Below are 13,199 nucleotides of genomic sequence, written 5' to 3'. Positions count from 1 at the left end.
CAGACAGGAGTTTCATTGTATCCTGAAAGACAAAGTAAATTGAAAAGGAATCTTCTCATTTTGCTGACTCAGCTGACATTCTCCAATAGGCTGCAGGAAGCAGGGAGGGGACTGCCTAATGACTGGGAATAACAAAGGGGTGGGGCAGGAGAACCTGGTCATAAAATCCCTAATCCTCCACCCCTAATATGCATGAGGAGTTCCTACCAGCCATACAGCTCAGTGTATTTTATCATTGGACTTAGATGCAACTGAGGCTGCAATGGGATCAAATTTAAGTTCAAATGAGGTAAGCAAAAGAAGCCTATAGCAAGTGTAAAGTGTGTGGAATTCTAGTTTTCCACAGCAGAGAACCAGCTGTTTTAGGTGGATGGGCAAACCAAAGGAAGCAGGTTTGCTGTTCCTTGGATCTTACAGTTGCAAGGAGTGTTTTCCTAGGCTAGCACTGTGCAGAACCTTGTAGCATGTCTGTTTTCCAGTTATGTTTTAGGGTTAGCAGCATTACTTACTGTGCTTGCTGAAAGGAAAAGCTTCATGTCAAGGAAGCAAGAAGTGTCTGTGGAATTGTTGGCATGGGTTTGGTGACTGGTAAATCACCTAATGACTATCATTAATACTCATGGCGCTGAACATGATTTTGAATGGGAGATGTTTTAAATTGTCAGCCTGAAATAAAAGTTAAACATGTAGTTTAGTTTTCTTAACTTTGCCTTGTATTGTTCTTCCTAGACTTTTACGGGCACCTCAGCACCAGTGGAGAGAACGGTAGGTAGTAATTAGCTGCCCCTTCATTAAATGCTGTCCAGTGCTGATTGTAGAGTGCCAGAAAAATGTTGGGAATTTAGTGGCTCAGGGGAAAACTGTGCTGGCTTAGTTACAGAATGCTGAAAGGCTCAGCTGCAGTTTCAGCTCTGTAGGTGACATATTGCTTTGCTTTTCTGATGCTTTTGGTGCTGTTGGTGTTGTGCTATATCTGGGCAGATTTGTTCTTCACCTGTGCTTGTTCTTGAATTCCTCTCCTTTTATAAGTTTTGATTTCTTTGGACGAAATTTGCTTCTTGCATTGTTCCTTCATATGAAGACTGTGTAAGTGGGTGTTTCAGTGTTTCTTAGTGCTTTAGTATTACTTGTAGTCATTCTATTCTGTGTGTTACAGTGACCTCTCATATAACCTTCGCTGTGTAGCAGCGTTTGAAAATTCAGCCTCAGAACATGTAAAACTGGAATAAATGTGTCTTATCTGGTCTCTCTGTTTTCATTATCCTCACAGTAGAAGTAGTGTCAAAACTCTGAATGCAAAAGTAAATAAAAACAAACAAACAAGCAACCAAAACCCTAAGGTTTCTTGAAAATGACCTAAGGATGCTTTCTCTAGCAAATGAAAACTTCCTGGGCTATTAGCAGACATTCAGGTTGATAATAAGTATTAGCATAAAGTAAAATGTCAGATAAGCTGTTCTGAGCTGATGAATATGGGGCAGTGACAGCAGAATGGGGTTGTCTTCAGATTGCCATTGGCTCAATGCTCTTGCCCTGCACTGGGGATGTGGTTGCTTATTAGCCTGGTTGGTTTAAGCTTTGATCGCATGTGATCCTGGTTGGGGGAGTGTGGTGAGGCTTTTATAGTTGGTGGTAATTTTGGTCTTTGTCTCATGAACATTTGCTGCTAGTGATGGTATCTGATGTCTGATTTTAACTGAGAGCCGCTTGCTGCTATCCACGTTCCTCCAAGGTGAAATAGCGTAGTCAAGCAAGAGTTTGACTGCAGAGTTTCTTCAGAAAGTGGCTATTAAAATGATATTTAGGCTTCTCTTTATAATCACCCAGTCTGAAGGAAATATGCTAACATCACAGAAATTATTGTTTTTAATCCTGTAAACTAGGCATTTGTTTTACAGGATCAAACTTGTGGTTTTTTTTCTTTGCCTTTCATTTTACAAATGGGTCTCTAGGGCTGAGAGCTGTACAGTTCACTGGCCTTAGGTCATGTCTTCTGTCTTCAAAGTGTTTAGGGTGGCACAACTGAATTGAATATAGTAAAAACAATATGGAGTAGGACATAGAGCCCTTTTCTCTTGCCCTTTTAGGGAAGGAAAACAAGAAAAAGCAACATCATCATTAAGGACCTTTTTTAAAAAAAAAAATTTTTTTTTTTTTTTGCCATGATAATTAGTAGTTGTGATGATAAATATGAGGATGTCAAACATCCGAGTTGTTTTATGCCACTCTATAGCTCAATAAGGAAACTAGCTTTCATTACCGGTGAACCTCGGGTCAATTCATGGAATTTTTGTTTGTGATCAAAACTTAAATGGCCACTTAAAATAAAAGGATAATGTAAGGTAATTGGTAGAAAAAAATGGAGGTAGTGCCCTTAAACTGAGAGGCAAAAAAAAAGAATCCCAACTCTTATGATTACTTGAATTACTGTATCATAGCAAAATAACATAGACTAATATGGTCTTTATAGAAAGCCATGCTGAACTGTGCAAATTTTAGACTCAGTTTCTCTTCCAAGCTTTGGATTCATTCTAACAAGAAAATCCAGCAGTTGAATTGTAAGCAAAGAAAAAGTGGAAAAAGGCATGACAATGGCAGTCTGAGCCATGCACATTTTACATAGCTCTTGGAAGGAATGAAGCCTTGGTACACTGGTTCTCCATTTGTTTTTATTCTGTGTTAATCCCAGTGAGCTCTGCCAATTTTTAACAGTGCCTAGCTATAGGATATCTTTAAATGGGTGAAATAAATATGAAATGCACAGTACAAGTGTTTATTATGCAACTGACCTTGCCTGAGGTAGCAGACATGGTAGCGTAATGAAATCCTGCCCACCCCTGGGGCTCCAGGACTCTTTGAAGTTAGCAAGTGCCACATACCTGACAGAGGACAGAGCCATGGCAGTGATGTGGGGTTTGGTGTCTTGCTGGGCTTTCTGACAGGGCTGAGCATTTTCTTGGTCTTCATAAGTTTTAAAGTAGGGATAGAACTTCTATTTCTTTTTAAGAGAAAGCTAAGGAAAGAAGGCTCTGCTCCAAATACATCTGTCATGCTGTTTAGCTTTAATAGTTGCCTTTTCATTTAACTCAAGAATGTAATATGTGTTTCACTCTAGTCCCCTGAAGAACAATTCCTTTAGAAGTACAGAAGGAATTTTACTGAAATAGAAAAGTTTTAGGGTCCAGTTAGGCAACTCTTATTCATATGGATGAGCACACACATGTGAACGGTGCCACTGGCTTCCCTGGGAATAGATATGTCAGGATTGCACAAGCGTGCCACAGGACTTTTATCTGACGTAGGACAAGGTGACCAATTCCTGTGTTTGTAATCTCATATATTTAAGTAGTTTCAAAAGTGATTATTAAAATGCCTGGCTTGTGTTTCCGGTTTATGAGGTAACAACCAGCTCTCAGACCAAATAAACACAGAAGCCGAAAGTTGTAGCGTGTGTAATAGCTGACCTGGGAGGCTTCTAGCCTTGGAATTCACCCAGCCTGTGATATGGTCATCATCAGATTAAAGAGAAACATGTGGAAGTCATTGCCAGCATTAACAACATTAAGTCATTAACAGCAGAGGATCCAGTTTCAGATATGCCTCTCTGGACTTCTTTTCCAAGTGACTGTAAGTTGCTGTGATCTGGATCTGACAAAGCATTCTGACACCTACATTTAGGAGACAGAAGGTTGGAATTGTAAGTCTTTACAACCCTGTGTTAAGCACTGGGGACTGATTCAATATATTTGAAGAGTTAGCTTCCATATACTTGGTGAGTTATACTGATATGGGAATTGTAACAGCAGGTAAGGGAACTGCGTAAGTAGGCACACCCAGCTAATGGGGAGAGCTGAGCTCAGGGACACAGGTCCTATATCCTATCTCTGTATGCTACTTAGGGCTGAAGGAAGAAACCACTGCCCACTTGATAAGCAAAGCAGAGGTCTAGACCCTACTATTTAAAGAATAAGGCAAAGTTTATTCCCTAAAAATGGCATCCAGACTGGTGGCTGTAGCACTTCTCTGCAATGGGGAGTTCTGCTCCTGTGCAATCTTCATCATTCAAGAGATGCAAGAGCTAGCTTTCCTGGGGAAAGGTGGGCTCTATATCTGCTGCAATAGTACCTAGTCTTAATCTACCCTCTTTCAGTTAAAACCATTTAACTTCATCCTCTCAGTACATACCCTTATAAAAAGTCCTCCCCCCTCTTTCCTGTAGATCCCTTTCAGGTCCTGGAAGAAAAAAGTCAGTCTCTCTCTTGTTTAATGCATATAGGAAAGCAGTTCTGGCAGCTCAACTCTAAAGTCTGGGTATGATGTCTTTTTGATGTTTTTGATTGCCTCATGGGCCTCTTGCTGACCCTGGAAGAAGAGGGAAGGGGTTAGCCAGGTTTCTCAGAGGCTTTTCTCCATCCTGGAGAGGCTGAGGGCTTTGTTGGTGAGGATGTAGATCTGTTTCATTGCATTGTAAAAGGATCCAATGCCGAGTTATTGTTCTGTTTGTTTAATTTTGTCCAAGTGCTGTGATACTCTTCAGGATAAGATTTCTGATGCAACTGGAAAGATGTGGTCCAACTAAGCATATAATATGTGTGAAGGAAATAGTGATAAGATACATTTGATTATTTAATGTCAGCAAATCATTTTTACTTCTGCCTCTCATATTAATATAAGGACTTCAGATGCAAAGTGATAAAACCCATGTGCTTGTGTTAGAAGACTGCGTGTTCACTTTATTGGGGTGTATTATATCTGTGAATGCAGGCATGAGAGGGTTTATGGGTAGAATTAATGTATTTTCTTAGCAACTGGCATAGATGGAAAAAATAGACATTTTGGGGCACAAAACCCCTGTTTTTAGAACCAGTAGACTCGAAGCTCAGTATCAGTTCTAAGAAAAGAGAAATTATATATTCATACATTGGCTTTAGAAAGAGCAATGGTACCTATGAAACAGAGGAGATGTTAATGTGGGAATGGAGAAGTACAGAAACATGTTAAGGAGTTATCTCCAAGGTGAAATGGGGAGGAAGTTAAGTAATAGCCTAAGGAATATGATGGCATGTTAGTTCAGTACACAGAAGTTATGAGGTTTGTTAATAAATATTTCTGAGCCCTAGGTATCTGATATCCAGTAGAGTTCTGAGTTGATTCCCAGGATCATTACTGGAAATAGTAGTTAAGTTTTCTGCTGAGAACCAGGGCTGTGGATGAGTGTCTTCATGAGAAATAGCTCCTGACTGTCAGCAGCATTTTTGGTCTGCTTGCACAGCTACTGTTGCAGCTAATGGAGTCCTGAAGGAGTCCCATTACATTCCAGACCTGAGGACACCAATGTGCACAGTGTAAGGAGGTTCATTTTGATAGTAGAGAAGCACTGTTAGAAGGGACTGTTCCTTATCAGATTAAACTCAGCAGCAGTTCTCAACTTGTGTAGTTTTGAAAGCTGCACCTTCTTGATCAGATCTGGAAAGGGTTATGAGCCAAAAATACATCTAATTTTTCCAGATAGTTTAACTGGTTTGGTAACAGCTCAGCCTTAAAATCTGTTTTATCCACATGCTTGATAGTTCAAAGTTAGAGCATGCAGAGTTCTGACTAGAGACTGATATTCATCTTGCTGTTCTTTATTTTTCTTAATTGCTCCGCAGAGGCCGGTATCTCCTTTCAACTTGCTTACTGTAAAAATACTAAGACTGAGGAACGTCCGGAAGGCAGACTTGCGTAAGTACTTCTGCAGTTCTCAAATATTTTTTACGGTTTCTTATTTGGTCAACATTATTGTCCCCAAGTTGGGCGGGAATACTGAAATGCATTAATATAAGTTTGTAAGTACTATTTTACTGTGATTCTGAAGTACTACTTTCTGCACCTTAGTGGAGGTGCAGAAAAGAGGACAACTTGGACAAGGTTGTGCATTCGATTTCAGTCTTTGTGCCTCGTTGTATGAGACTTATTTTAGAGGGCTACTCTTTAAATGATGGCAACACTTGTACTTCTGAAGGAGGGCTCCCAATAGAATTCCTGGTCAGAAGAAAGGATAGAATCAGTGATGTGGGAGTAAAATCAGCAGTAGTAGGAAAGCCTATGTGTTCAAGAAACAGTAGATATTGTACTGAGTTACGTGATTTAGGGAAATACTGGTGATAGGTGGATGATTGGACTGGATGATCTCGGAGGTCTCTTCCAACCTTGGTGATTCTGTGAAAATAAGAGGCATAAGGAGTTTACGTGTTTATGAAGGGAAGACAGAAGATATCTAGAGTAGAGACTTCTAGAGAAAAATATTGTAGCAAGATCACAGAACAAGTGTGAAATAATAGTGGAATAGTGAAGATTGTGAATTGTAATGGTGTAATACCACAAGACAGAAAAAATCTTGGCAGTAGAGAAGTCTATGGAGACTGATAATATCCCACTGTAAGTGCTATCAATCTTCTCTGCCTCTGTGGACTCTGGAAGGCATTAGTCTGCTGGACCAGAGCATAACAGCAAATATAAAACATAAATCCTATGTGGGGAAAAAAGTGCTCACTGTCCAGACCTTGCACTTACATAGTGTAGGGACTCATTGAACTGTAAATTTTTAAAACATGCAAGTTTGCTGAGGAGCTTCCTCACAGCTTTATTTCCAAAGGTGTCTGTCATTTTCTTGTCTGCACTCAGGCTTGCACAGGTGCCTCTCTAAATGCAGTAATGCTTCTGAGAGTCACTTTCATGGGACAGTTCAAATTCTCTTTCACATACCTATGTAAAAAAGGTTGTAAAGGCAGAAAATAAAAAGAGTTAAGAAAATCACAAATCTAAAGACTACAAGAGCAAAGAGGAAAGATATAAGTTAAAGAGGAAAAGTCAACATAATGTTTGAGGGAATCATGCTGAATGAATGTAAAAAATTAATTGTACACTCAGGATTTCATGCAATTTAGCAGTTTCTAAGGAAACCAGCCATGTGTTTTTGTTCATATAGTGTATATTTTGGGGTTTTATCTAGTGTGATTGGTAGAGAGTAGAGAAAGCTTGTCAGAAATTGAAACTGGTTGCTTATAGGAAGAATGTTGTTGGAACATGTGGAAATTGTGCAACAAGATTATTTTTGAATGAATGTTTACTATCAGGGAACAAATCTTTGTTTCACTCACTCATGGTGTTCTGTATTACTTAATCCTACATTTTCTGCAATGCAATAGTAGCGTACTTATTTATTGGGTGTCTTCAGTTTTCTATCTTAAAAAATCTCCAAGAAAATATTCTATTTACTGCTTATGTCTCGATGCTTTTTACATTAGAAATTACAGATCATCAAACTTTTATTTCCATAATATCTGCCTTGCCACAAATAGTATTTGCAAAGTTATAAAGCCTTATAAGCTGTGAAAGAAACAGCTTTGTTTCTTAGAGGTTAAAGATATATTTTGATTTTCATAGACACGCATGTGATAGTTGTAAGCTTTGTATGCACTGTCTTTTTACTTAACAAAAAACAGCTATTCAAATGCTTACGTGGTGATTTGCAGCAATTAAATACAGGATTTGAATGGGTAGTCACTGCAATTGCACCTGCAAACCTGCATGCTCAATTGTGTATACATTTGTGTACTCCAGCAGGTCACCTGCTTATGCTTCAATTCATTGTGGTTGTTCAAAGGAAAAAAGTTGCTCACAATCACTGTTTGCCACAGTGAATAGTATGGTCTTTCTTCACAAAGCCAACTGGTTTGTTTGTCACAACATATTGACTTATTTCTTTGTTCTGGTCCCAAGAATGGATGCATATTGTATATTTCTTCCCTTAAAATACCCCAAATTCTGAGCTTGATTCTGGCTTCCCACAGGTTTGTTTAAAGCATATTTGGCAGTGAATTCTCAAGCAAGAGGGTCTTCTCTTGCAGAAAATTTGTTTTCTGAGGAAACACTATTTTGGGAAAACAATAATTCAGGGTATTTTTGTCTGTAGCCTGAAGGACATGTTCTGAGGCACTGAAAAGGTATTTGAGAATCCAGGTATTACAGTTTTCCTCAAAACCTCAGTATTTTCAGCTACAGGAAGAAAGCCATTTTCTATCTAATTTTGTAATGCAAAATATATGCTTCTTGTTACAATCCTAAATTAATGTGTTTTTGCTGTGCTTTGGCTTTTGTTTTTGCTCTGATTAAACCTTGATGTTCCCCATTCCAGTGGATTTTTTTTCTTTCATATTTGCTCATTCTTGAAGTGTTTGTGCTTAATTTACTTAAATTAATCTTTTTCCTTGGTCTTTGAATCTCCCATTGCTATTTACTTCACTAGGAGAAAAAAGAAGCATGCTATAAAATTTTCTCCCTACTATAGCTCCAGAGTAAGATAATTTTAATAGATTTAGGTATAGGCCTGATAATTGAGACTGTGTTTTGGACCTAGTTCTGGCTGTGTGATGGAATCCTGGGCAAGTTATTCAAGTTTTCTCAATGTACTTAATTGCTTAATCCTTACATTGCCACTGTGAAGTAACTCACTGGTGTGTGTCAATCTCTTTGAAAATGGAAACTCCACTATTAATCACCATTAACCATTTGAATTTCCATCTGCCTACACTTGTGCCTTTGCTGAAGATCTGATTGCTCATGTCCTTCTGATCAGGGCTGTCGTAGGCACCACCTGGATGTGCTGTGCTTCCCACGGCTGTTATCAAGCTCCCTCAGATTGCAGTAGTGTTGTTAACTGTGTGATGAGGGCACAGCTTTGGCAAAGGCATTGTGGTAGCAAAACCCAATTCTTTAACTGTTACTGGAAGATTAAGAGGAAATAACAGGAGGAATATTGTATTTAATGTGACACAATAATGCTGCTACACCTTTTGTGTGTGATGCAGGGACTGACTATAGGTTGAATTATTTGACCTCTTGACTCATAAGGTTCTTTTGAGAACCAGATGACTTCTTAAGCATTGCTAACATGAAATTGGAAGAATATGTATTGCATTCTAGGTATATGACCAGGGTCATTATGTTCTGTACCAATCTTTTGTAAGTTATTCCCTGGCAACTTTCTATCTGAGTGTGAGGGGTTAGAATATGGAAGAAACTGACATCTCTGGTGACACTTTTGTTCCCAGATAAGAATGATGACAGGATTTGTCAATCTGGAGATAGGGCAGTGGGAGGGAGTAGGATAAACTGTAACATAATGTTGGTGCTGAAAGACCAAAACTGTATGAGGAAGATGCCACTTCTAAAAACTGTAAATATGTTAATCAAAAAGAAAATGCTGCATTTTGATTTGTGCTAAAGATTAATGGAGGAGTGATACCTTTTGGCAGAACAAAACAAAACTATATTCATTCTAACAAGCACTTGGCTAAAGGCTTCCAACTACCTTTAAGTCCCCTCAAAATGAGGAGAGCATGCTAGAAGACAAGTCTCTTTGCTTTGTTGTGAGTGCCCCTTGGACAGGGCATATACTGGTAGCTTTTCTTGTGCTTTGGTTGTGTTAAACTACTTCCTGCCACTGTCACTGAGCAGTCATGAGTACAAAGTTTCCTGCAGCATGGATAGGTGCACATCTACAGCAAGTGCAGTACAGTGCTACTGCAAATAAAGAGTAATGTTTTAAAAGAAAAATCATTTTACTGAGATCAAAAAGTGGGAATCAGCATGACAAACCTACAAGGATATTTCTGTTTTCCAGTGAGTACTTTGTTGTATAATTTATTCTTTAAACTTCATGCTTCAGGAAAAATCCCCTATGGTGTTATCTCAGTCTTACTGGTGATAACACATATTGCAGAGTTTCTTTCTTTAGACACATCATCACTCTGTTCATCTTTTTGTTATGCAGTCACCCTTTCAGATTGCTATGTGACGCTGTGGTTGCCTACTGCCTCATCTGAGAAGGTTCGGACCAGAACCATCAGGAACAGCAAAAATCCAGTCTGGAATGAAGCTTTCTGCTACAAGATTGACCGACGAGTGAAAGTAATGAAAATAAATGCTTTTCACTATTCACCTACCTGCACATAGTTAATAGATCTTGCAACGTTGCAGCAACTACAACTGTTGCTTGCATCCTCCTTGGTACTATCTATTCCATCTGTTTGGTACTTAGAACTCTACTATCCTGAAACAATAAGAAGCAATTAATTTCCCTTCAGAAAACATCCGTAGTATCCTATCCCTTGTCCTAACACATACAGGTGAAACCCAAGATAAAGATCACACAAAGATAAACATACAGTTAGTTCTAGGTATGGTGGAAAAAAAATCCTTTAATAGCCTACAGCAGTGCCTGTTCCATACACTTAGAGACAAAGGTCACACAACAAATGTGGTAGCATTTAATGCAGTTATTTAAAACAAATTCATGACCCGTTTTCCTCATTTCATTTCCCCAAGGATACGTTCTATCAAATCAAGACTCAGGTCAAATGTGAGGAGAAATATGTCACCTAGGCCCTGTGACAGATGAATCTGATTCTTTGTATCTGTATTTATCATTCAGACCCATGCTCCCAAATCCCCTTCCCTTTTATGTTTCTTGCAGTCCTTTTTCCTTCTTTCCTTCAAACACTAGAGGGAAAAAGAAAGCATAGTCTTGAGGTTTCCCTGCCTTATGGAGTTCTTTGAAAGAAAATATTGAAGGAAAACCACAGTATTCTTAACCTCTCTTTGCAGAACGTGCTGGAGCTGAAGGTTTGTGATGAAGACACAGTCACCAGGGATGATGAACTCTGCACGGTTCTCTTTGACATAGACAAACTCAGTGTAGGACGTGCCATTCGAGTGAAGTTTCAACTGAATCCACAGGTGAGAAATGGAATCAGTGAGCATGAAAACTAATCTTCTTCCACAAAAATATATCCTTATACAGCATTTTCTTATAGTTTCATTGAACTGTATTTCTTTGCTATTACCAGAAATACTTAAATCCCTATAGCAGTGCTCCATGCCAGTTTGAACTTCTGTAATAATAACACAGCTAATTCTTTGCATTCAGAATTGAAATGTGAAAAATGGCTGTTTCATGAGAGTGGGCAGATCCTACATCTGCATGCTCATGTGAGATTTAGATGTCAAAATATTAGTTTTAGCAAATGCTTTTTCAATATCTTATACTTGAATATCTTCATCTGACACCATAGTTTCTTTTGTAAATTACTCTTATGTACAGGGTATTGTTCCAAGTGGGAGTATAAATGTTTATTTTACAAATGATGTGTACATGAAGAAAAATCAGTAATATATTCTTCTTTCTCCTTTTTCCTCATTTCAGGCACGTGAGGAGCTGGAGGTGGAGTTCACACTACAGAACACGTGAGTAGACTCTTACATTCTGTACAGACTGTCACATTCAGTATAAAAGTAGCGTGGAAAGCTTATTTAACTGCGACAACGCTTCTCAAATCCTCAGTCTCCAAAGCAGTATGTAGATATATTTATTCATTCAAGTCTAGTAAACTGGAATTTCAGAATTTAAATTTCAGAATTTATAATTTAAATACCTGAAACTCATTTTTGTCCAGGATGACTAATGCTTCCTGGGCATCTATGTCCTCTGGTTCTCTTTTCCTCATTGGATTAGTATATAAGGAAGTACAAGTTAAAATATCACAGAAACTCTGACTATCAGAAAAAGGAATGCTAAGCCTTGGTATCTCATATTGACCCTTTTCTGGCACTCTGATGAAGGACAATATCTATCTCTGTGGTATGCTTTATCACTCTGGGGAAGTTATTTGAAAAGATTTCTGTCACTGGTTATATGTGATATATGTGTATATGTGTGTTGTTGGACTGAAAGCATTGTTAGAATAAACTTAGAGGTGAGCTGGTATTGCTGGGACCTTCATGAGGGATTCAGGGTGTTTTTGGAGGATGATCATGCTAATATGTTGGTGAAGAATTTGGATAGTGCAATATTCATGCCAGAAGGGGAAATTAGGAACTAGTGGAGAAAGAGCAGTAGCTCAGAGTTATGTGCACAAGCAAAAGAACCTTCAGAAATAAAAATCATTCCAGAATCTCTTATTACAAGTCATGTAAACTTACCAGTCTGGATTGTTTGTTGTTTATGATGTATGAAATCTGGCAGAGGGCCCTGCACCCACAAGACAAATAGTGCCTATCGCAGCTCAGGGTGTCACAAAATCAGTAACAGCACTAGGGAAGGAGCTCCACTAGATATTCCATATGATTTGACTAGGTTCTTCCCGGTTATAGGATGGTTTATAGAGCTGGCATGTAATTCTCTTGATAATTCTGTCTTGATGAGGGGGGTCTGGGCAGGTTGTTTGGCCTGAGGTGGGCTCATTTATGGGTGCAGAGAATGGAACATGTGAGAGCTGGCTATGTGTGGAAACCACTATTTGAACCTTGCAGCTAGTTACATTTTCCTACAGACATGTTTGGTAGGTAAAGACAGAGAGAAACCATCTCCTACAGATTCTGAGAATTCTACTGACTGAAGGGAAGTGCTTGGGACTGTACAAGTAAAAAGGATCCTTTTCACTCCCAAGGAAGAGGTTTCTAAAAGACTCACAATCATGAGTCAGTTGCTACAAGAACACTTCTGATCCACTGTTTTATTCATAGTGTGGTAGCTCAGTGTCTAATGCAGTAATTGTGACCTGAAGAACTTCAGAGAAAAGGGGAGAAATTGCTGCACTTGGGATAGGGAATGTCATTGAGTGGATCCAGCAGGCCTGGAAAGATGAAAATCACTTGGAGAAATATGTTTCTTTTCCTAAGGTGCCCTGGTTTCCCTCATTTGTGTTTCTTGCATGTGAATGGAAGTTGATGGTGTTCTGCCTATCAGTCAGTTCTGGAATAAATGTGTGAGCACACTGAAATGATTAAAAAGTTTCCCAGAGAACCTCCTTGCTAAGGATACTGGGGTGGCTTTTTGTTGTTGTTTTTCTGTCAACATAGAAAAGTGTTCTATCGGGAATAATGAATGAAAGGGTAGGTGGACTAAAATTAGAGACTGTGGATTACATTACCTGTGGTAAACCAGAGAGATCTGAAACACTGAAGTAGCTGGGATGGGTCACCAGTAAACTATGGACCAAAGTGGCCTCTCCTGTGGTGAACAAGCTCAGCAGGTTTTGGCAAGGCAGCCAAACAAGAATTCTTGGTTGTTCAGCAAGGGGCAAAATGAGCCCTGGGGAACATAATGCGCACTTTGAAACTTCTTATTGAGAGAGACACCCACATGGAGAATTTCA

General features: G+C 38.9%; 1 protein-coding gene across 2 annotated transcripts in view; it reads left to right on the top strand.

Annotated features, from left to right (window-relative positions):
- The first annotated feature begins 27 nt into the window (after nucleotides 1-27).
- Nucleotides 28-13,199, top strand: part of LOC107314843 (cytosolic phospholipase A2 epsilon-like) — a 31,945-nt gene continuing 18,773 nt past the window's right edge. For both annotated transcript variants that reach the window (XM_015864571.2, XM_015864572.2), the window contains exons 1-6: nucleotides 28-289; nucleotides 730-765; nucleotides 5,652-5,724; nucleotides 9,818-9,954; nucleotides 10,651-10,782; nucleotides 11,249-11,289. In XM_015864571.2, the coding sequence (XP_015720057.1) occupies nucleotides 263-289; nucleotides 730-765; nucleotides 5,652-5,724; nucleotides 9,818-9,954; nucleotides 10,651-10,782; nucleotides 11,249-11,289 (446 nt within the window). In that variant the 5' untranslated portion in view covers nucleotides 28-262. The remainder of the gene's footprint in view (nucleotides 290-729; nucleotides 766-5,651; nucleotides 5,725-9,817; nucleotides 9,955-10,650; nucleotides 10,783-11,248; nucleotides 11,290-13,199) is intronic.

This window comes from Coturnix japonica, chromosome 5 (assembly GCF_001577835.2).
Source record: "Coturnix japonica isolate 7356 chromosome 5, Coturnix japonica 2.1, whole genome shotgun sequence".
NCBI classification, from domain to species: domain Eukaryota; kingdom Metazoa; phylum Chordata; class Aves; order Galliformes; family Phasianidae; genus Coturnix; species Coturnix japonica.
The sequence above is the reverse complement of the archived record's forward strand: the minus strand, read 5'-3'. Positions and strand labels throughout refer to the sequence as shown.